The 24355-nt window shown below is 43.5% G+C and overlaps 2 protein-coding genes across 11 annotated transcripts in view; one reads left to right on the top strand and one right to left on the bottom strand.

Moving 5' to 3' along the window:
- The window catches only part of RECQL5 (RecQ like helicase 5), a 68708-nt gene that overhangs the window by 21664 nt on the left and 22689 nt on the right, over nt 1–24355 (top strand). The gene's annotated exons all lie outside the window — the stretch shown is intronic.
- SMIM5 (small integral membrane protein 5) lies at nt 61–23919 on the bottom strand. Of its 5 annotated transcripts, none has more exons than XM_006136435.5 (3): nt 4462–4827; nt 4132–4287; nt 65–2440 (listed from the first exon to the last, which is right to left on the bottom strand). In XM_006136435.5, exons 2-3 carry the CDS (start codon nt 4256–4258, stop codon nt 2322–2324), a joined length of 246 nt encoding a protein of 81 aa, XP_006136497.1. In that variant the 5' UTR covers nt 4259–4287; nt 4462–4827; the 3' UTR covers nt 65–2321. The 5 variants fall into 5 exon arrangements, 4 of the variants coding, with proteins under 4 accessions (XP_075759783.1, XP_006136497.1, XP_025033935.1 ...); XM_025178150.3 differs by having other exon boundaries at nt 4466–4827; XM_006136434.5 differs by lacking the exon at nt 4462–4827 and adding an exon at nt 23376–23617 and having other exon boundaries at nt 66–2440.

The raw sequence follows: 24355 nt of genomic DNA, 5'->3' as shown, positions 1-24355 counted from the left end.
CTAACGTGTATATTGAGGCAGCTAAATGGAAAGGCGGGGCAATTCTTCAGTCTAAAAACATTTTATTCTTTATGTGGTTAGCTTATAGCACTGTAACATTAATACTTAGTTTTTAATGGCTTCTGTCAAGTTAGGTTCAAAAATCTTAATTTTTGTAAAAACCAAATAATCTCCGTTGTCTCTTAAAGCACACATTTTATTTTTGCACAATTGAAATGCAGAGGTGGTGTTTTTTCTGAATGTATACGTTCCTCTGCATTGTTGGCAGCTTCCAGAATTGTTTCAAAGTATGAGAATGAATTCAGATGTGAACTGGACAAATCTAGTTGAGTGAAGAGCAAAAAGTTAAACGGAGCAAGTGGTGAAAAGTAAACTACAGGTTGAACCCCTCTAATCCAGCATTCTCTGGTCCGGCAACATCCATGGTCCAACATAATTTTAGTTAACTGTCTATCCTCTTATCACAGGGGTGGGCAAGTTTCCTGCAGTCCCATAAAGTTTGTTTGTGCCTAAATGTCTTCTAAGAGCCCAGTAAGCAGTGAAAGTGTTGGTAATGCTGCAAGACCATATTGACCTCCTGTGTTTCGGTAAATTCTCGGGTTTGGCACCAGTCAGATCCCAAGGGTGCCCAAATAGAGAGGTTCAACCTGTAGCTCTGTGTGTACACAGAGGATATTGTAAATAATCTAAGGTAATCTTGGGATTCTTTTAAAAATGTTTTTCCTCTTTTCATTGCCCCTTTTTGCAGATGTGTCAGCAACTGTTAAAGCATTGTACGCAAAGCCTTGTAACTCAGACTGTATTAGCTGAACTCTGGGACTGTAGGTGTGTCGTCCATATGGCTGTTTCAATCCTATTAGTCAAAATGCAAATAGAAGAAGGTTTATTTACATTCTCTTAACTCTAAATGGGCTTGTTTAAAATTTCTCTTAAAGATGATCAATTCATATTGTGGCATAACTGCTTTCGGTTTTAAAAATTAAACCTCTTTTAACTAAATAAATTACTGAGAAAGGAGAGTTTTTCTCCTCCTTTCCTATCCTTAATTACAAGTTTCAGGCCTAATGTTACAGCCTTTTTACACGCGTAACTTCCTTTTGAAGTTCACTGGAGTATAAACCAAATATACACAGTGGCTGCAGTGTTGAAAAAGTATTTATTTGCACTTGTTAAGTTCAGCGGCACAGTTTGCTTGGCTCCAGTTTGCTCCACCACTTGTCATGATGCCATCTCTCAGCTGCTGCATGTATATCCTGAATTAACACTGCCTTCACTGTATATTCTTTCTCTGAAATATGTGTGTGTATAAATATACCTTACACGTTTGCTGCCATTCATATAAACTATTCAGGCTTTTTTTAGTGCAGGGTGCTAAGCACGGCACTCCCATGAATAATAACAGGGATTTGTACATCTGCTTCAGTGCCCCATGCTCTGTACTGAACATTCACCCTGCAATATGCAGAAAATGCATAGAGAGAAGGATCTAAATAAAACACTTTAAAAAATGATTACTGGTAGGGCAAGCAAACTAAGCAGTTCATGTTTGGGTTTTATGCTCTTGCCTCAGTCCTTCAGTATATGATGGTTTATTGCACATAGTTTAATCGTTTTTCCTCTTTGGCAGTTTTCTTGTCTTCATAATACTGAGAAAAAAGCAGGGACATTTGATGCCAACTGTATTTCCAGTCTCTGAACTCACATGCCAGCTGAAAGTCCATGTCATGCTGTGCTCTGAGTGGTTGTCGCTGTTAAATTTCACGTGCTCGATTACTCATGGTTTTAGAGAGAGTAGGACAGGGAGGGAAAAGCCATACTTGTGTTGGGCTTGATCCTGAAAGGTGCTGGTAATGAACATCTCCAGTGATGACAGTAGGAATTGCTGGCGCACAGCACCGCTTCTTGGATTAGGTCATTTGTCAAGAGGGCAGGGGACCTGCTTAACCCTGGGCCCATCTGCATGTGATCTTTGTCATGGTTTGCTGCTCATTGCTCACAAAGAGAGAGCCTGTTGAAATTTGCTGCCTGCCCAGCTGCAATGTTCGCATTGCGAAAAATCTTTTTTTTTTTTTTTTTTTTTTTGTCTTTCTATGGCAAGGAGAGAGAAATGTCAGAATACTGTTACTAGGTGGCCATATTGCAGACTTAGGCAACAATCATTGCAAAAAACCTAGTCCATTTTATGATCCATTTTTCTCCTTTGCAGCATATTCTCATTCATTCCCACCAGCCCTTCCAAAGGGTTAGCGTAGAGGGTTGTTCCCAGGCGATTCAACCATGGTGTCTGCCTGTGTCCTTTCGCTTTCTTCTCTTGATGCATTTCACACATGAGCAGTTGGCTGGACCTGGGTCTTCCTGCCTCTTTGGTCAGGGCCTCCATTGCAGCAGCAGCGATAGCAGCAGCAGCTGCAGGCTATGGTCATCAGGGACAGCACAGTAACTGGGGAGAGAAATGAAGAGTATTGGCTTCTGAAAAGATCTTCCAGGAATATAAACATGCTAACTTTGCAGTGCCTTGAAGAGGCTAAATTTCCCAGAACATCTGCTGTAAATGTTAGATTTATATCTGTGCATTATTTGACATTGTGGCAAAAAAGCCCAATGACATTGGTTTATCCGTATGTGAGAGAGTAACCTTAATGCTATAGTGTAATGTATAATTACATCATACAGCACATTTCATTCCAACGGATCTCAAAATACCTTCCAGAATGTGCACCCTGTGAGGCAGTCATTGAACGTATAACATTTCCATTGCTATTGCTTGAAATTACATGCTTACAAGTCCTGGGGCATCAGGCCTAATAGGAATCCGCTGCTCCTCCGGTGTGAAACGCAGCAGCTGTGTAGTGTTGTGTGGCTATAAAGGGCGGAAAGTGAAGAAGAGTTTTCTGTTCAGATGAAATTACAGGGGGGATTTTAAGTATGCAGGAAACAATTACCAGAGCTGGGATTTGTCTCTGATGTCAGTGTTAACATCCCATCTCTTAAGAAAAGTGACTTTAATTAAAACTTTAATTTCTTCCAAATTGATCATTCAAACTAGTAGACGTTTATATTTTTAGTTATCAAATTTAAGGCCAGAAGGGACCTCAGATCATATAATCTGTTCCCCTATTATCTCACAGGCCACCAACAGCACCCAACAACCATCTGTCCAATTTATATGTAATGTCAGACACAGGGTTCACTTTTAAAACAAAAAGCTGGTCAAGATGGGGATTTATTACCTTTCTTTGGAAGAGATAAGGGTGATGGTTAACTGTTGCATAACATCCCTTGTGTTTGTTCTTTTAGGTATAATCCATTGCCAGGTAACCAGAGCTAGTGGGGAAACCAGTTGTCTATGAGAAGTAGATATACCTGCTTCCAAATTCCAGCTGAGGGAGGGATCCATTTGTGGTGGACACACACCCTTCCCTTTGGCATTCAAACTGCGAGCAAACTCTCTACCTCCCTTTCACTCAAGGGTGCCTTTCTTCTCCTGTGCTACTGTTTAAAAAACCCCACCAACTTTCTCCACCTGCCCAGATAGGTTAAACAGCGATCTGGTCTTCCTCCAACATTAGTTATCCCATGACATGGCAACACCTGAGCTAACCTTTTCAAGGGGGAGGCACCTTTTTTCTTCACACTAGGAAAAGAAATTGTCTATCCAATAAAGATAGTAAGCGGCAGTAAAGGGCAATCCCAGACTTGTGTCTTTTCTAGTAGCAAGATACATAAATACCATTCTTCACAAACACTCTCCTTTTACTCCTCAAAACGTTTACACGTGACACGACGCTCTGGGATTTACCCAGTAACAGCAAGAGAGCTTCCCTCTGGATCAGTATTCAGGGACAATGGAATGAGGAAAGCTTTCACTGCTGTTCCCCTTGCTATATGTTCTGTACATATGCAGGAATTAATTCATCAGGACCATCGATCTGGTCCTATCCTGAGTGCCAAAATTCACTTCAGTCAGAATGGATTTGTGGAAGAAAACAAGCTTGAGAATCACATTCTTTAGCACAGCTGCAGAACACACCTGCTCTCAACAGTCATCAGCACAGGCTGCCAGCCTAAGAGATCTGAAAAGAACAGGCAACAAGGAGCACGTAGGATCCTAGTGCTCTTCCATGTACTTACCGATAAACAAGAGGATAACACAAAACGACACTATCTCCAAAGTTTCAGCCTTGGGCAGCTTTTGGAGCTTCAGCAGAAATTTCTCACCAATGGTCTGTATTTCCTTCAGAAAGCCTTCAGAAGACATCCTGGCTAGCACTTCCAAGTTGTGTTATACTGGAGAAAAGCCAAAGAGAGAGTGCGCACATGAAGCTTTTCACTGTCAATATTACTAACACTAGGGAAGCAAACAAGCCTTCTTTAGGGAGCTAATTTGGGAACACAAGTAGAACACGTTTATCTGGTCTCAGCCCTTGCTCCCAATAGCTGAGGAAGGGGTACGTTAACGACCTGCCTATCCAGTCGTTGCTTTCATTCAGATCAGGAGCTAGGAGACACTCTGAGTTTGTATCCGATCAGTTTGTGGCTATGCTCTCCATCTGGGCTTCACTTCGCTGCTTTTAGAAAGCCAAATGACTCTGCACAGTTGGGCAAGGGCAAAAATATGGGTGTTCCCTCTGAAAAGACAGCCTGTTATGTGTAGGGTTTCATTAAAGCTGACTGGTGGCTGGCCAAGGATCTTGGGGTTGTCTTCCACAAAGGGAAATATTAATCATTGCTTTTCTTTGTTTCCAACTGTCCAAGCTTGCATTCTCCCAGAAAGTCAGCAGGCTTTCCCTTGCCAGCCTGAGAATTTGTGTCCCAGATCATGTACACAATGCTGCATTCTGAATGCAAAATGGTCTTCCCCTGTGTAACAGAACACACACTCCCTTTTAAGGCTTCTTGTAGTTCCAGCTGCAGAGTGCCTCTGTAAAACTCATGTAACATTTCTGGTTTCCAGGGAGGGTGATTGTGGGGATATTGTGAATTTTGGATGACCCACATCTATTTAGACACGTTGAATGCTTTAAGTTTTACAGTGAATTCTGACTTTTGTACCTGGTAAGATAAATGTGGCCCTGTTTGACCATACATTTGTAGTAATGTAATGGCATTTAGACTCCTACCCATAGTATATTGGGACAAAGGCGGAAGGGAGAACAACTGCTGCAGAAATCTATTTGACTTTAGAACCTAGTGTAGATAATCCTTACTTCCTTTTTCCTGCATTCTACTTGTAATTCCATCAAATAAATGAAAAGGCAACTTATTGTCAGGAGTTGAAAATACTTTTGATAAAATTATATTTATATAGCGTAACGTTTTCAAAGCTACTACGTCAATTGTATCCATAATATTTACAAGCCTGCTCTTTTGTGTGAGCAAAAACTTCTTGGTATACAAATGAATGAGTTTGCAATATTGCTGGAGAGAGATGTAGGGTGCTGTGTTTAAGAGCTTGCTTACCCTGAGAATGTAATTTGGTTTAAGGAAAGGTATGCATTTCAAAGCAGAATAACTAATCCTGATCAACTGCTTGCATGGATACTCTTTTTTCCAGAATAAGAAACTAGCAGAAATATTCTCCCTTATTCTCAACTAGCAGAAATATTCGGTGTTGCCTGGGGAAAATATAGTAAAAGGTGTGATGAATGAGCTACGTCAATGACCTTAACATAACATATTTTATTGGAAATACTTTTCTCTTATACATATTACTTTAATAAATTAACATAGCTAGTGATGTGCTTACAAAACACATTTACATTTAACTCATTTCTCTCTCACTGTAACTTGAGACCATTGCTCCTTGTTCTGCCATCCGTCGCTGCTGTGAACAGTCTTTCTCCATCCTCTTTGGAACCTCCCTTCAGGAAGTTGAAGGCTGCTATCAAATCCCCCCTCACTCTTCTCTGCTGCAGACTAAATAAGCCCAAATCCCTCAGCCTCTCCTCATAGGTCTTGTGCTTCAGCCCCCTAATCTTTTTGGTTGCCTCTGCTGGGCTCTCCCCAGTGTGTCTACATCCTTGCTTGAAGGGCAGGAGTGTAATGAAAAGATTTTATAGAATAGGTAGTGTATCTCTCCCACTCCCTCTCCAAAAACATCCCTAAGGCCAGGTCTACACTGCTGAGGAAAGGTTGGCTTAAAGTACACAACTCCAGCTACATTGAGTCCAGCTATGTTATTTACGTAGGTTAAACGGAGCTTGACATCATCTCTGCTTCCCTTACACCTCACAACAGTGAGGAGTACTGGTGCCACGGGGGTGCCCCCCAGCATTCGATTTAGTGGGTCTTTCCTAGACCCACTAAATCGACTCCTGGAAGTTTGATTAGCAAAGCGGCGATCCTCCGGTAAGAGGAAACGTGGCCTAAGATAAACAGGAACAGGTCACTAAGTCTGGAATAAGGACATCAGGACATCCATGCAAGGAGCTAATTAGGAATAGTTAATCTAGAATATCTTTTCTCAGTTAACTTCCCATGTAGACACACCCTGAGACCCGCACCACTCTATTAAGGTTGTAGTATGTATAGTAGGGATGTCAATGTGTAGTCGACTATACAATTAACCGATAAGCTGGGCTTCTTGGTTAATCTTATTGACTATACGCATTCCACTCCCTTGCAGTTGGCTCCCCGTGAGCACTGGTTCTTGTGGTTCTGTGTGATAGAGAAGCAACAGTGTGGATGGTGAGCGGGTCAGGTGGGAGCCGATACATGTGGGGAGACGGCTTTTAAGCTGGCTCTCTGTGCATGCTGACTCCGCAAAGCTGCCCGCCCCCTCTCTTGCTGCCTCCCACAGAGGTGGGGGTTGGGTAGGCAGGAGCTGGCTTAAAAGTCGCCTTCCCATGAGCACTGGTGCTGTTGCAGCCCCACCCCGCGCTGCTGCCTCTATCAGAGGCAGCAGCACAGGGGGAGGCAGGGGAGGCTGCCACAGAGCAGCCTCTGTCCGTGGTGGGCCCAAGCTTGCTACGGACAGAGGCTACTTCATGGGATGCTGGTTCATCTTCTGTCCCCAGGGAGCTTGGACCCTCGCAGGCATAGACTGCTGCCACCTCGCATTGCTTCCTCTGTATCGGAGGCAGCAGCACAGGGTGACAGGGGGCTCTCTGTAAGTGGCGCTGGAGTACACTGGCCCTGACTCTGGGGAATATCAAATAATCCTGTAAATGCTAAGTTTTGATGCAGTTACATGACTATTCATTGAATAGATATCTAACATCCCCAATGTATAGTATCAAAGAAACTGAGTGGTTTTCCCATCGTGAGTTCTTCAACCCATTATGCTTAATAGTAGTGAAAGCTGCTTAGAAGAATATAGCCTGTTTAGACACATGCAGAATTTTGTGTATGGTGTGTGTTTGGATCCTCCACTAAGTTAAGGTTCTCATGCCATCATTCAGCTGAAATTTCTGACTTGTTTAAATTCCATTAGTTGACGCTATTTTATGGGAGTCTTTCATTTTGCAATTAATTTCTTCTTTTAGTGTTGACATAAAGCAGACAGATACAGAAAAGGCTTAAAAAATAACCCAATTCATTCACTGTTGCCCTTTCTACTTTGCTTTTGCCCAGTGGATGCTCTAGGTTCAGCCTTCAGTACCTTTAGAACAATTACTTGGTTCTTTCTTTGCATGGTGGGTTTAAATGCTATCCTGCTACGTGAAGCAATGCATTTTAAACATGAGTGTAATCTAGAGAGTTATTCTTTTAAAACCAAGGCTACAGAGTTTGTGGGAGAGAGAATCAGATGGATTCTTAGGGTCAAGGTGGGAAGAGAGACCAGGTCAAGTAGGAGGAGTGCTGCCAGGTGCAGTAAAGCACAGTTGTGGCCTTATCACCTGAAATGGTGTATCCTGATCAATATAATTATTAAATAATCTATAGATTACTTAAGAGTTCCCAGTTACCACTTTGAGGATTGACAGTTTCTTGTCCCAAGATCAGGCCCAATATTATGCTAGGAACTCTGATGTGAACAGTTGCAAAACTTACGCCTATAGGAACTCAACTCTGCTCTATTTACAAATCATTTTATTGACATTTAGCACAGTCACAAAGACTCCAGATAGAGAGAGTACAAACTGTACATCTGGACATCCTTGTGCTTACATTGTCCCTTACAGAACAGCGTGAAATGTTAATTATCTCTTTCTAATCACCAGTGATCATCATTCTGGCATCACCCCAGGGCTACATCTATTTCTCCTGCTCCCATAGGCTGAGGTGCAACTTTTATAATATATTATGCTGACACCACTATGTCTGATGCTTATTCAGAAGGGGGTTTTCCTCTTGTCCTTATTTCTATTTCCTTACCTTGCTAATGTTAGTGTCCTCCTATAGGATAGCATATCTGTGTTCCCCACTTATTATATGCGTCAGTTAGTTGCTGTGGTGCTTTTGTGGTTGGGTAGCTGCGGATGTAGCTCCTGTGCTAGTGGTTATCATGTTATCATGTATTTCAATTCATTGCTGTGTCACTCCTGTGTGGAATTTCCCCTTAAACGCTCTATTGTCAGCTCTCTGATGCTTAGGGTTTTTCATAGGGCAATTTACCTGTGTCAGAGTTCATGGCCCTCAAGCCTAATGTGAACTGCTGAAGCTTATGTCTTATGTGATACAGGCCTGTAGGTTGCTTGCATTACTACTGAATATAATACAAGCAGAATGAAAGGCAAGGCCACGAATATAATAAAGATAAGCTAGTGCTATAGGCTACAATGGCCATTACACAAACCAGGGTTAAATATTTTTCTCCAGGATTGATCTTCATGCTCCAAGTGGACTGTTCCACAAATGGCTTTTCTTCCACCTCTCACTCTGTTCTAGAATTCTGTGTCTGTATGTCTCTATTTTGTTGGACTAGAAATCGATGGAAGGTCTGAGGAGGGGGTGAAAGTCGGTGCCTTAGGGGTAAAACCCTTCGGTTTATTTGTCCCGATGATGTCTTTCTGCCTGGAAGATCCCACAACAAACAGTGTGGCAGAAATGTTTTTGTGCCTTGCGGTGGGCTGGGGAGAGTTGTTCGTATGATATGGGCTAGGACAACAGAGTGTTAGTGAGAAATGTAGGTGTGCTTCCATAGTATGGGTATGATGCTATGTGGCTTCATGTATAGTTCAGTCTAAATAGGCTGTCCAGGATCCTGCCTTGCCTCTGTTCTAAAGCTTCAGAGAGGTAGCTGAGTTATTCTGTAACTAAAAAAGCTTAAAAAGCAACGAATAGTCTGGCAGCACCTTATGAAGGTATGAACAGGGCTGGATTAAGGGGGGAGGGCAAGCCGGGCAGCTGCCAGGGGCGCCAACCAATGGGGGGCGCCTGATGGCAGCTATAAGGGGCACAATCAGGTGCTGCGTGCCCCGGTCTGGGGGCCTCACGGCGCCCCTTAGAGCTGCAATCAGTCACCGTGCACCCGATTGCAGCTGTAAGGTGTGCAGCGGGCCGGGGCCCACGCATGTGCCGTGCGCCCAGGGGTGGAGCCGTGTGCCCACTGCCCAAGGCACAGGAATGACTCAAGCCGACCCTGGATATGAATAAATACATTACCTGGCTAGCACAATACCTTCCACATCCTAATGACTTAACCAACCAAACAATGAGTACTTAGAGAAGGTACAAATTGTTTTTATCAGCTTTATGTACCCATGAACACTCTAATTCACTATTTTTCCCCCTTCCTTCTTCTGCTCCCTCTCCATCCCCTATTTATTTTGGAACTGGACTTTCGGTACTCCGTTCACCTGAAGAAGTGGGTTGTACCCATGAAAGCTCATGATACCATCTACAAGTTTTGTTAGTCTTTAAGGTGCTGCTAGACCACTGGTTCCCAAACTTTTCAGCATCATGTCCTGTTTTTGATTTTTGAGAAACCCTCACGCCTCCCCACCTCTTCTTTACCATCATCCAACCCCCCTTTTAACAAAAAATTCAGTTCGTAATTTAAAATTAAAAATAAACACACAAACTTGGTATAAAAATGTTTATTTAAAATTAAAAATAAGCACAAATTAGTTTTTCTTGGCACAAAAATTTAATAAAAATGTAATTTAACAAAAAATTGTGAAACAAAACAATTTAATGTGGAGGATTATGCTGCATTTTCTTCACGAGTTGGGAAATCCTAGGTTTGAAAGATGAAAGTGTGCAATGCAAATTGTTTTTGACATCCAGTCAATTTCTTTGTTTCGTTTTTAATGTGACTAAATTTGAAAAGCTTTTTTCACTAAGGTATGTCGACGAAAATGGAAGAATAATATGTAGCATTTCTTCTCCAACTTTTTTGAGTAAATTGGGAAATATTTTATCCAAAATTCCTCCAAGCTTAAGTTTTCAAAATAATCTTTCGTTCTTGAATCGTGTTTCATTTTGAGTGCTTATTCTTGCAATGCTTCTGGCAATGAATCAATATCAAGATTGAACAGATTGCGTCCTAATTTATGAACAGGTTTGCCAGAAAAGTTGTCTGGAAAATAGCGGATGAATTCGTCAGCAATGCAGTCCAGATGAAACACAATTTTGTTCTTTGCGTCCTCTTTACAAAGTTCTTGGAAACTTTCATTTTCAGCAAGTGATGAAGATGTTAGAGCAGCAAAAAGTCTTGTATTTAAAGCGCTGTTCTTCACAAAATTGACAACTTTGATGGCCAAATTCAATGAGTCATGTAGGTCATCTGGAAGGGTTTTAGCAACCAACGCTTGTCCGTGTATGACGCAGTGAGTCGTAGTGATGGCTGTATTTTTTTCCTTCACCAGTGTCACAAATCCAGAGCAAGAGCCAACCATCTCTGTGCATACATCAACCAGTTTTCCCCATGAAAGTCTATTTTCTTCAAAAAGTCAGAAATCATTTTCATAACATCAGAAGCCTTTGATGTGGTCATCAATTCCTTCAAAAAAAGCAGTTATTCTTTCACAGTTCCATCGTTAATTAATCGAATGTAGATGAGCAACTGTCGGTATCGTGCTACATCAGTGGTATCGTCACACTGAATTGTGAAAAAGGAGAAGCCAACACTGCCTCCACAACTTGAAGTTTAAGATCTTTTGCCAAGTCATCGATGCAACGTTTCACGGAATTGTCGGAAAGCGAAGTTTTCTTGCTTTTGACACCAAGCAGAATATCAGCTGCTTTCAACAAGCAAAACTTCACAAGAGTTTCTCCTATTATGTGCGCTTTCTTGGCTTTAACGATGAGCAATGACAGTTCATAAGATGCTTCTACCACTTTGGCTGACACTTGATGAAAAGATCCAGTAATGTCCAGCTTCAAGCATTTCAAATTTTGAAGTTTAGCAGCAAAAAACTCTCTTGGTTTGTCTGTCAAAGCACTGTGGTTCTTCATCAAATGTTGCTCAAGACGACTAGGTCTCAATGCATCATTGCTAAGAACTGTGTGACATACTGTACATTGAGGATGATTGAACCCGTTTTTTTCCATGACAGTGAAGCCATACTTCATGTAGTCTTCATCGTACTGCCTTTTCTTAATCTTAATCGCGGCCATAATATATTAATTTTTTAAAATGTATAAAAATAATTTTCCTGATTCAAATAAATGTAATAGATGCAAGTTACGTTGATAAGTTATCGCAACCGTTTATTTACTACTACTATTATGTAAGGACACGTGCTGCCTTATATATACCCCGCCACCAGTCACTGCACAAGATCAGCTACCTACTCCTACGATAGAACAGTCCTGAACACTCCTATGAGTGTGCTAGAAAGTTTGAAAAAGTTCCATCGGTTTTTACATTGTAATTCGCCCTCCCCACCGACCGAACCGGTACCCCTACACATCGAAAGGCAAAAAAAAATTTCACATTTCGTGGTATGAAATTTGAAAATTAAACATTTTTTACGCTGATACACATTTTTTTTTTTCTTTACGAAAATTTCTCAGCCTCGCTGGGGGCCCCCCCTTGGAATTTATTCACATACACCCAGGGGGGGCGCGCCCCCCAGTTTGGGAACCTATGTGCTAGACTATTCGCTGTTGAAGTTTTTCCTCAGTTCTGTTGGTCAGGCTACCAAACACTGTGGTGAGTGAAGGAGTCTTTGATGTTTAAAAGTTGCAAGGAATGTTGCTTGTTTTTCTTGGTTTGAACACTATTTAGGGAGAAATCTTGGACTGCAGTTAGTGGTGCAGTATCTGGCCGCCAACAAGGGAGTAAATACCTTTCAATGCTTCTTTTTTCTAGAGATGCCAGTTCCAGAAAAACAGCATTTCAGGATTTATAATTGTGGGAATTCACTCCTCCACTTATTCTCCACCCTACCCTCGCACCTCCCCCTTAACCCTTGAGAGTGTGTGTGTGTCTTCCATTCCACCTATTATATAAATTGTTCAGAACTAACAATCAACTTGATCTTACTCCCACCAAAATCAGTAGTAAAACTCCCATTGACTTCACCGGGGCCAGGATTTTCAACTAAAGATTAGCATGCAAAAGGACTGGGGTCTGGTTTTGGCTCTACTACCGATTCATTTTGTGACACATCACAGAACTTCTCTGTGCCTCAGTCTATCTATAAATCGAGGATGATGATACTTACTGACATCAGACAGGAGTTCCAAAGATTAATTCATTTAGTACTGAAGATTAGCATGATTGATAGTGAAGAACACTGGTGCCTCTCTGTGGAAGATACAGTTTCATTTCTCTGTTCTCCTTTGTGAGGGAATAGCTGATATTATTCTGACTCTGTTACTTTACGAGCACTTCAGATGATAAGAAACCAGTTTGGCCGCTGGTGATCTGTATGATACTTGGAGATGCAATCCCCAGATGGCCTGAAGCCCCCCCAGTTTATTTTCCAAGGATGGAATGTTGTTGAAGGTTAGAGAAGGCAACTGGAAATCATGTTCCTGGATTCTAAACCCAGCACTGCTCCCAATGGACTGTGTAACCTTGGGCAAATCAACCTCTTCATGTGACAGTTTCTCCATCTGTGTATCTCTCTTCGCAGCTGACCTCCCTCGGTAGCATGTTCACCAGGAACTGTGAGAACAGAAAAATGAGAGCAGGAACCAGTGCTCTTCTGGGAACCGGGATAAGACTTTGGAACTCATTATGGGAGACAGTCAGAATGTCCATAGATCTCCTGCCTTTGCAACAAAGAGTAAAACTCATTATTATGACTTAGCAGTCACATAGCTGAAACTAAAGACAAGAAAGAAGAAATGGAAAAAAGGAAGGGGGGAACGGGAGAGAGGAGGAAAACAGAAACTTAAACAAAAATCAAAGCAAATATCATTCTGAACTGCATCATGGAAAGGTAGTTTGGAGCATTCCCTCTAGTTTTCGTTTCTATCATCTTCTATTCTGATTGTTCATTTCTGAGAAAATCCTCTTTAAAACAACAAAACCCTACATTAAAGCCAATGGGATTCGCTCTTCAGATGTCCTGTTCATACTGCAGGGAAGTGAACTGAGTAGATCAGATCTTTAGATCTCCATATTGTTTCAGAAGGGAGGCAGAACCTGCCATGAGCTCTAGGCACTGTTTGGAAAGAGAACAAGCACAGTAATAATGCAAAAAGATCTCCATTTGGTTTGCAGCACATGCAGGTCAGCTGCCTGGGTTAGGTTATTTAAACCAGCAAGGCACTGCCTGTGTTCAAGGTTCTTGCAGGCTGTTATCAATTTAAGGCTAAGGTGGATTATCCTGTGTCCTTTTAATGCAGATTCATCCTGCAGTGCCAGTTGGAAATTTGCACAGCTTTATCCATAAATGCCCTGGAGGCCAAATCTTTCCAGCTTCTTTTAATAGACTAAAGTTATATGTAGGTACCTAAATAAGTGGTCTGACATTCAGCTGATGAGCATCCTCAGCTCCTGTTGATTTAACTGGTAATTCTAGCTGTTCAGCACTTCTGAGAATAAGAACAATTGTTTAGGTGCCTTACTTTAGTCACCTCAGGGTGAACAGTGTGGCTTTAATGTCTATTGTGAGTTTGCTATGGTGCATTACTGGACCTTGACCAGGTCCGAAGGTGGCATCATATAGTAGATCATCCACAGGGCACAGATTCTGTTATCTGGCTTAAGCTGGACCAGTCTCCTTGAATAACATATTGTATTGTGTGCAGAATATATACAGTTTAAACAGCCTTCCTTTTAACAAGTGATAGAAATGTAGCCGTGTTAGTCTGGTGTAGCTGAAACAAAATACAGGACTATGTAGCACTTTAAAGACTATCTTGTTAGTCTTTAAAGTGCTACATAGTCCTGTATTTTGTTCCTTTTAACAAGATACACCCTTCCTCTCTGCTTTGATCCTCTGGGTAGAGGAGTAGGTGTGTTGGTGGATGGGGGAAGGGTAGGTGAAGCTAAACTTATTGTTGAGGACTAAGCTGTGGGTTAGCCATAATGCCAGTGCTGTTTCTGTAATGTATGCTTTGAATAAAGGCAGAGAGAGAAAGAAATGCTAATCTTGTGGTTAGTGCACAGACTAGATGTCAGGAAATATGCCATTGATTCACTACGTGTTTTTGGGTAAGTCACGTAAGCACCATGTTTGTCAGTTAGTTTCCTTATCTGTGAAATGGGACAATATTTAATACAGACAGTCCCCGAGTTACGCGGATCCGACTTATGTCGGATCCGCAGTTACGAACGGGGTTTGCTGCCCGTCTCCCTGGTCTGCTGAGACGGGGAGCAAAGCCTCTGAGGACGCCGGCAGCGGGACAGCCGTGTCGCATCTGGGCTGTCCGTTGCCCGCGTGCTCCCCGGCTTTGCTCCCCGTTTCCCTGGTCTGCTGATCTCCAGCAGACCAGGGCGACGGGGAGCAAAGCCGTGGAGGACCCGGGCGGCGGGACTGCGGTGCGTCTCGGTCCGCCGCCCACGTCTCCCTGGTCTGCTGGGGGGGGGGGCGCAGCTAGTACCCCCCCCCCCCCAGCAGGCCAGGCTTTTCTCCGGACGCCTGTGGTAGAGCAGCTGGGGCGCTGCCAGTTGGTCCCGCAGCGCTGCTCTGGGCGCTACTGGACCAACCCGGTAGCACCCCAGCTGCTCTGCCCCAGGCATCCCCAAAGTCAGCCGCTGCTGAAACTGACCAGCGCTGACTACAGGAAGCCCGAGGCAGAATTGCTCTGCCCCGGGCTTCCTGGAATCAGCCGCTGGTCAGTTTCAGCAGCGGCTGAATCTGGATGCCAGTTCCGACTTACATACAGATTCAACTTAAGAACAAACCTACAGTCCCTATCTTGTACGTAACCCGGGGACTGCCTGTACTAACGCTTTTAACAGGCTTTGAGTTCTTTGGATGGAAAGTGGTATGGGAAGTGCATTGCTGTTATTTTATTCAGCTATTGTTGCACTAATGAAACAAAATGAAATAAGTTTTGAATTGGATACACTTCTTGAGAGTGCAGTTGCTGTACCACTGTTTAGGATGATGGCAAGTTGTACTCTACGTCCACTCCCTGTCATTGCCTAACCATGTGTTTACACACCCCTAGTTGTTTTTTTCCCTCTTTTCAAAATCCTTCTAACTAAACAGCTTCAATATCCTCTTGCACGGGATCCCTTCAAGGCTTTTGCTGCTGCTAGTTTCTGAGGTGTAAGATGAAGCTTTGGGGAGTCTTTTGTTGATGGTGTGGAGCTGTTAGCACTTGCAGTTCCAATGCTCACTTCCTATGTATGTTGATCTTTGACTTTGTTTGAAGACCAGCATTCTCTTCGCCTTCCCTCCCCATAGTGGCAGCCACTGAGACCTCACAAATCAGCAAGAGGGCACTTTCAGAAAGTGGGTACTACCTGATGCTCCCAAGGAAGGTGTTTACCTATTGTCACACACTTATCTCTGACTCCATTTTATTCTTGGATATGGACTTCCAACACTGCGGTCATCTGAAGAAGTAGGCTGTGCCCATTAAAGCTCATGAAACCATGTTAGTCTTTAAAGTGCTGCCAGACTGTTCGTTGTTTTTTAAGTTTTTCCATTTTATTGTTGTCTTTAGGATGTTTTCTCAGATTTCTTTTCTGAAGCTGTTAACACCATGTGCTATGATCACTCTGATGAGCAGAAGTTTCAGAGGGGTCGCCATGTTAGTCTGTAATTGAAAAACCTTTAAAAACAATAGTGATAGAAATGTAGCCGTATTAGTCTGGTGTAGCTGAAACAAAATACAGGACTATGTAGCACTTTAAAGACTAACAAGATGGTTTATTAGATGATGAGCTTTCGTGGGCCAGACCCACTTCCTCAGATCAGATAGTGGAAGAAAATAGTCACAACCATATATACCAAAGGATACAGTAAAAAAAAAAAAATGAACACATATGAAAAGGACAAATCAAATTTCAGAACAGAAGGGGGATGCGGGAGGGCGGGGGAGGTAAATGTCTGTGAGCTAATGGTATTAGAGGTGATAATTGGGGAGGCTATCTTTGTAATGGGTAAGATAGCCAGAGTCTTTGTTGAGACCCATGCATAGAGTGTCGAATTTTAGCATGAATAACAGTTCAGAGGATTCCCTTTCAAGTGCAGATTTAAAAGGCTTCTGAAGCAGGATGCAGGTAATTAAGTCGTTGAGACAGTGTCCTTTCTGGTTGAAATGGCAAGAAACTGTTTTTTCTTTGTGATCCTGTCTCATATCTGTTATGTGGGCATTGATCCTTTGCCGAAGTGTCTGGGACGTTTGTTCAATGTCCAATTATCACCTCTAATACCGTTAGCTCACAGACATTTACCTTCCCCCCCGCCGCCCCCCCGCATCCCCCTTCTGTTCTGAAATTTGATTTGTCCTTTTCATATGTGTTCATTTTTTTTTATTGTATCCTTTGGTATACAGGCAGTCCCCGGGTTACGTACAAGATAGGGACTGTAGGTTTGTTCTTAAGTTGAATTTGTATGTAAGTCGGAACTGGTACATATTGTAGGGGAAACTCTAGCCAAACATTTTTCCAGAGCTCAGTTTTATTCTCCCACACCTCACTTCCCTCAGTCCTTTATTCTCAAGCTGAGGTGTGTGCTGAGAAAAGCCGCTCCGCGTCTCCCTGGTCTGCTGGGGCGGGCGCTAGCTTTGCGTCTTCCTGGTCTGCTGGGGGGAAGCAGCTAGTGCGGGGTTGCCTCACCCCGTTTGTAAGTAGGGATCTGATGTAAGTCGGATCCATGTAACCCGGGGACTGCCTGTATATGGTTGTGACTATTTTCTTCCACTATTTGATCTGAGGAAGTGGGTCTGGCCACCGAAAGCTCATCATCTAATAAACCATCTTGCTAGTCTTTAAAGTGCTACATAGTCCTGTATTTTGTTTTAAAAACAATGAATGAATGCAGCACCTTCGAGACTAACAAAAAATGTAGATGGTGGTATGAGCTTTCGTGGGCACAATCTTCTTGTTCAGATGAATGGAGTTTAAGGGGTCCAGGTTCCAAATAAATAGCAGGGAAAGAGAGGGGCTGGGGAGGGAAAGAAAAGGGTAGAAAATGGGAAAAGAATAGTTAGTGTCTATGCTAGATTAAGATTATAGAGTGGGTTCTAAGTACTCTTAAAGTGCATGGTGTTTGGCTTTTCGTATCATTAGGATGTGGAATATAGCGGATAATCCAGTTAAGGTCTTTGGTCAAACCACTATTGTAGGTATCAAACTTGTAAATGAAATTAAGGTCTGCAGATTCCCTTTCAAGCTGTTTTTAAATTGGCTTGTACTAATATGGAAACTCTGAGATGAATTAATGAGTGCCTGGGCAAGTTAAAATTTTCCCCAACAGGTTTCCGTGTGTTACCTTTTCGAATATCTGATTTGTGTCCATTTGTGCTTTGTTGTAGAGCAGTGGTCTCCAACCTTTTTAACCACAAGCTCACTCTTTCAATTTAAGTGCAATGTAAGATCTACCTCAAACCCAAGCACCCTTGCACGGCTTCCTTCCCCCTCTTCTCTGAGGCCCTGCCCCTGCTCCATCCCTTCTCTGAGGCCTCACTCTGCTCACTCCATCTCCCTTCCTCCCCAAATCTCATTCACTTTCACCAGGCTGGGGAAGGGGGCTGGGGTGCAGGCTCTGGTCTTGGGCCAAGGGGTTCGGAGTGTGGGAGAGGATGCCCTGAAGGTAGGGAGGTAGAGTGGGTTCTGGAGTGACCATGGGAATAGGGCATTTGCTTGGGGAGCTCAGGGTTGGGGGCTCATGTTCCTCTGCCCACCCTGGGAGCAGCTGGACAAACAACACAGGCTGCCCCAGAGATGGAGCCGACTCCTGCATTAGGAAAGGAGGAGAAGTGATTATTCCCCTTTATTCGGCTCTGGTGAGGTCACATCTGGAGTATTGCGTCCTGTTCTGGGCCCCTCACTACAGAAAGGATGTGGACACACTGGGGAGGGCCCAGCAGAGGCAACCAAAATGGGGGCTGGAGCACAAAACCTATGAGGAGAGGCTAAGGGATTTGGGCTTATTTAATCTGTAGAAGAGAAGAGTGAGGGGGGATTTGATAGCAGCCTTCAACTTCCTGAAGGGAGGCTCTAAAGAGGATGGACAAAGACTGTTCTCAGTAGTGACGGATGGTAGAATAAGGAGCAATGGTCTCAAGTTACAGTGGGGGAGGTCTAGTTTGGATATTAGGAAAAACTATTTCACTAGGAGGGTGGTGAAGCACTGGAATGGGTTCCCTAGGGAGGTGGTAGAATCTCCGTCCCTAGAGGTTTTTAAGTCTCGGCTTGACAAAGCCCTGGCTGAGTTGATTTAGTTGGTATTGGTCCTGCTTTGGGCAGGGGGCTGGATTTGATGGCCTCCTGAGGTATCTTCCAGCTCTATGATAAGGGATGTCGTGAAGGTAGGGGGTTCTGGAGTAGCTTAGGGGATAGGCCATTCAGCTGCAGAACACAGGCTCCTGTGGGTTCAAGTCCTGCCCGCGCTGGAAGTAACCACACAGGGACCTGCTGAAGGTTAGGGAGGTGGGCTGGGCTCTGGAGTAGACTAGGGGATAGGGCATTCATCTTGGGAGCACAGGGTGGTGGGTTTCACAAAGAAAAAAAACAGTTTCTTGTTATTTCAACCAGACTGGGCATTGTCTCAATGACCTCACTACATATATATATTACTTCAAAGAGACTTTAACACCAGACTACAAAGGGAAACCTCAGAACTATCATTCATGCTTAAATTTGACACTTTACGAATGGGCCTTAACAAAGATGCTAACTACCTTACCCATTACAAAGATAGCTTCCCCAATTATCACCCCTATATCATTATCTCATAGACACTAACTTCCCCCCCACCCTCTGTTCTAAAATCTGATTTGTCAATTTTATATGTGTTCACCTTTTTTTTTTTTTTTTATTGTATCCCTTTGGTATATATGGTCATGCCAATTTTCTTCCACCGTTTGATCTGAGGAAATGGATCTGGCCCACGAAAGCTCATCACCTAATAAACCATCTTGTTAGTCTTTAAAGTGCTGCATAGTCCTGTCCTTTGTTTCAGCAAGACCAGACTAACATAGCTGCATTTCTATTACTGATATACATCCTGTAGGTGTTTCTCTGTCTGTGAATCTTAGGGCCTGACTGTAAACAATTGATTGGAAAATGTGTTTTGGATGGAAGCTAGAGGCATGTAGGTAAGTGTAACAGTCGGTAGGTTTCCGGTATAAGGTGGTGGAAATGTGTTCATCATGTAGTGTCAAGGAAATGGATCTCTTGTGTGAACTGGTCAAGGGTGAGGTTGATGGTGGGGTGAAAGTTGTAGAAATCCTTATGGAATTCTTCAAAGTCTCCTTCCCGTGGGTCCATATGATGAAAATGTCACCAATGTAGCATAAGTAGACTGAGTGCTAGGGGGCGAGAGTGAGTTTGGGACAATACGGGAATGGGAAACTCTCCTGCAGTGCATGTAGATAGCGCAGTGTACTTGCTTGGTTGAGAACCTTCCAAGTCTACCCCAGAGAAAAGTTGTGCTATATTGCTGAAGGTGCTTTCCTCCCGGTGAAGCTTAAAACTAAGATCCTGGCCAGTTGAGGTCACTTTATCAAGAGCAGGTGTTCAGCTGTGATATCATGGATATACTTACTGTATTACTGTTCTGGTTTTAAATGGGTAAGATCTTCTCCGTTTCCTTACTTAAACTATGTTCCTGTTGTTTTGCATTATAAAATAATAGTTGCATATTGGCAGTAGATGACATCATTTTTGTATATAGTTTGATTAGTAGTTTGTTTGCATCATGCTTCAAGATGAAAGGGATGATGGAAATGGGGAAAATCCACTAGTGCTACTACATTGTTACTGAGCTTTTGCTGGCATGGATGTAGTTGCTCAACCACATGCACGAGCAAGTCCTGTGTCCGTAACAGGACTGAGCAGAACCCGTCAGGCCATAATTTGTTCCCTGACAGGGGAAATGGTTCACAGCACTACAGAATTCAGCCTTTACCCACTTGCACACAAGCTGGTAAACTGTGGCTCAACTGCATGGGAGAAAACATGTGACGTTGTCAGTCAAGGCTGAAAAGTCTGAAGCCCTCCCCTCCCGATTATAAAGTAGAATCAATTAGGTAATAGCCAAGATAGCCTGCAGTCAAGTTTGTCCACTTATGGGTTCCAGCCTTCCCAGCAGCTTTAGAGATGCCCCACTCCTGCTCTGATCACCTCATATTTAATTAACAGAATCAAGAAGGCTTTGAACCCTCTGAAAATACCAGTCAAGAGTCTAAAATTGGTATTTAGAACTCAGTCAGGAACTTCTATAAAACTCTTAAGAATCCTCTTCCCGTCTCTAGCATGTCTCATCAGAGAATTGCAAATGAATGAAGCTTTTGAGTTGTCATTGTTGCTCCTGTCTTACAGATGGGAGAAACTAAGGCATGGGGCTTGTGACTTGCCTCCTGAAAGGACAAGGCATATTCAGTATAAACCTGCCACTAGCAAGTGGGATTTCTGCAGTTGTGTGGTTACAGCTGCTTGGATCTTGGCTCTAGTAGTCTGAGGAGTAATTAGAACAGCTATTTTCAAGGATAGCTGACAGAATGAGTTGTACCATGTTCAAGTGTTTGTCCAGGCCTGTGAAAGCCCTGTAAATAGCCACTTCAGGAAACACAGGTTTCTGTGAATTGCTTGGTATTTCTCAGTGGGATGCCAGATGCCGCCTCATGATATCAGGAACACATTTTCCGGCTGCTTTCCATTGCACCTGGGTCCTTATCTACACAGTGTTGTCCAGAACTCAGAAATGGAATGAATCTAGCTTGGGTTTTGAAGTTTGCCATTTACACCTAACCAGGTAGAGACCTGGAAAATCCAGGAAGTTGAAGCACCCACTTTGTCTCTTGAAAAGAAGCTGTTTAAATGATGGGGCAATTGTGAAGCTTGTGAAATTGATGGTGTGGGAGAAATGATTGCACTAGCTTGTGTGAGATAAGGGCATGGGCAGGCACTACACTTCCCTGGCAACTCTGCCAAGACCCCTCACATCTGATTCGCCGCTCCCCTGGCTGCTGCAGTCCTGGAATGGTCCAGTGTCATTGTGGTGGATGCAGACTAAAATCCACATTTTTTTTTTCTTCCCACTTGCTTGGATTTAAGTCTGTGCTTTCTAAGATGAATAGCTAGTGTACTAACCCCACTGTACACTTGGACTCCAGCAAAAGCCTTTCTATAGCTCTGTCATGTTTCATACAGATCTCTGTGCTACGTGACGGCTGTAACACAAACCATGCTTCTGCCTTCCTACTTCCAGACACATGTTTCATATTGCTTATTTTTCCTCCTCTCCCGCTGGATAAGCCCCTGGTCAAAACCCTTAGGATTTTCACTGCAAGGAAAATTTGGCCTGTTTCTTCCCTCCCCCCCCCCCCCCCCCCCCCCCCCCTACTTTTCTCCTTGTTTTTCTTTTGCTTTTTTTCCTTCTTTCTGTTTGGATGCCATCTGAACTGTTATGTTTAAAAACAAACATAAACCACCGACCGACCCTTCAAGGAACACTAATGAGTCTCTGGAATTCAGACTAGTTTGGGGGTGGGAAAAGCCCAGGAAATTACTGTACTATTACACAAGCAGTTCTGTAGAGGCGAGTGGTAAGATGCATTACTTCTTCCAAATAAGCAGGACCCAAAGGGAAATGGCAGAAGACTCCAAAAGTACTTGATCCTTCACATTCCCCTATCTGTGTACCATGTAGAAGAGTTGGTTTTGTGTCTGTCTCCCTGCTTGTTTGTAAACAGCTGGAAATTTGAGCTCCCTTTGGAGAACGTATCCGGTTGTCAGCTCAGTGCCAAGGGTTACAAAATCTTCCAAACACCTTTCGGAAATAATTGGCATCAGATGGGAAAACAAAGGGGCTTACTGGTTACATATTTTGCAGTGACAAATGGTGGGTCAAGGAAAGAGGTGTTTAGTAGTGAGAAGGGAGGCTGGCTTCTTGTGCCTTTGGGGCTCTGTTTCCTTTCCCTCCCTTCTTTATCAAAATATGCTCAGACCCCACCATGTCCTGTTAAGTGGAACATGAACTGAGGGACATGATGTTCTCAGCCAGGAGACAGGAGTCTGCTCCTGGTACCATTGGTGATCTCTGTTTGGAAGCTTCTCCTTTATTTCCCCTGGGCACAGATGTTTTATGAAATGTGCACAGGAAGCTGCTTCCACCGAATGGGTTTTGTGTTCTGAACACTCGGCTTGCTTTAGGGGAGCTCTTCAAGCTCCCCCTGGTCTGAGCTTGCTATGATTTGACATACACTTGCCAAAGTCGGTAGCTCCCACTGAAGTCCCCAAACCTGCTGGCCTCGAGTGCCCGTGCATGAAAACCCCTCAGTGAAAAATGCTGCAGGGCATATCCTGCTCAAGTAATGTGATGTTTGCATGTCCATTTTAACCCTTAATGCCAACAAACAAGATTTTGCGATTGAATGCTGTGGCAGAGAATGGAGGAGCTTTGAAGCCACTTGATGTCCTGCTAGCAGCTAGAACCTTAATGCCTCAGACAAAGGCAAAAAACCCAAACAAACCCTGTTTTACAAATTAATCAGCAATTGAGTGATCAGGGCCAAGTTCAGCACTGAGGTGCACCCCACACAACTGCAGTGGAGAGGTGAGCCCAGCTTGCAGCCCAGACATGTTTGCTAATCAGCTAAAAGTTACTCACTTTTGCTTCACGCTGTTACTGACAGTGTCGGTGCCAGGAGCAGAGCAAGAATGGGCAGTAGCTGCTTTCATTAAACTCTGCTATTGCAGCACAGCTTTCCTGACTTCTCAAGGCTTTCGGCTTTCACCGCCCTCCCCTCTCGTGCCCTTGCAACCAAATTCAGGCTAGCAAACTGTTCTGTGACTGAGCACAGTTTGCCATGCAAAAAGCTACAAAAGCTTGAACTACTGCTGACTGGCTGAATCCTCCTACTATTGAGATGCTAGGGTGGAAAAACCCAGGCAAACAACCCAGCCTTACCCGAGCAGTACTGCAGGACTGTCCTCCTCCTGTTGTTGTTTTTGTCTTCTTAAACTTCACGTCTCTCTCCCCCCATCCTGCTCTGGCTTGGGGTTCTTTCCTCGCTTGGCTTCTCTCCACTCTGCTGCTGACAGCCAGCTGCTGTCTCTGTCTGAACTCTTTTTTTTGTTGTTGGTCGTCCTGGAGATGTGAAGTTTCGTATTACATGTGCACTGGGGAGGGAGGCGAGGAGTGAACACAAGCGGAGCCTGGGCGTGCTAGCTGTCCAGAGCCCAGGATGCTAACACTTGTTGGAAACTTCCTGTGTGTCTTCCTGCCAGCAAGGGCTCTTTTTTTTTTTTTGTGCCAATTCATGACCGCTTTTGCTGTAGTCTAGGTTGGAGTTATATTTGTTTCCTTTCAATAGTTCTGTGGCATGTTAAAGCAATTAACTTTCTTTCTGCTGTCCAGTTTCCTGCTGGCTCCCAATGGGGAATGGACTGTTCTCCTGTGTTCTTTGAAGACACTGGGAATAAAGGGGGTGAAATGACAGTACCATTTTCTTTAGAAAAGAGTAGAAAGGAAGGATGATCCTGGGGTTAGGCTGCAGTGTTTGGAGGCAGGAGCCATGTATTTATTTTCTTACTCTGCTACTTATTTGCTGTGTGACCTTGGCCACGTCATTTCACTTCATGATGTCTCAGGTTATCCTTCAGTAGATTGGGGACAATAAGGCCTACCTGCCTGAAAGGGGTTTTGAGGCTGACTTGCCACCGATACATTGTTCATTCTGCTTGTATGTGGTACCCAAGAAATGCCTTTTTTTTTTTCCAGCAGCTGGCAACTAGCTAAATAATTTGTCCTGTTAGTTTTTGATTGACTAATTCCTGAGTTGTCTTGGTTTGCTCCATGCCAGGGGACATGCCCTGCACATGGCTGGAAGCCCTAATTCAGCAGACCTGGAATCCCTGCCTGGTGTATCTCATTGGAGATGCAGTTTC

Source organism: Pelodiscus sinensis, chromosome 20, assembly GCF_052426305.1.
Source record: "Pelodiscus sinensis isolate ZL-2025 chromosome 20, ASM5242630v1, whole genome shotgun sequence".
NCBI classification, from domain to species: Eukaryota; Metazoa; Chordata; order Testudines; family Trionychidae; genus Pelodiscus; species Pelodiscus sinensis.
The sequence above is the reverse complement of the archived record's forward strand: the minus strand, read 5'-3'. Positions and strand labels throughout refer to the sequence as shown.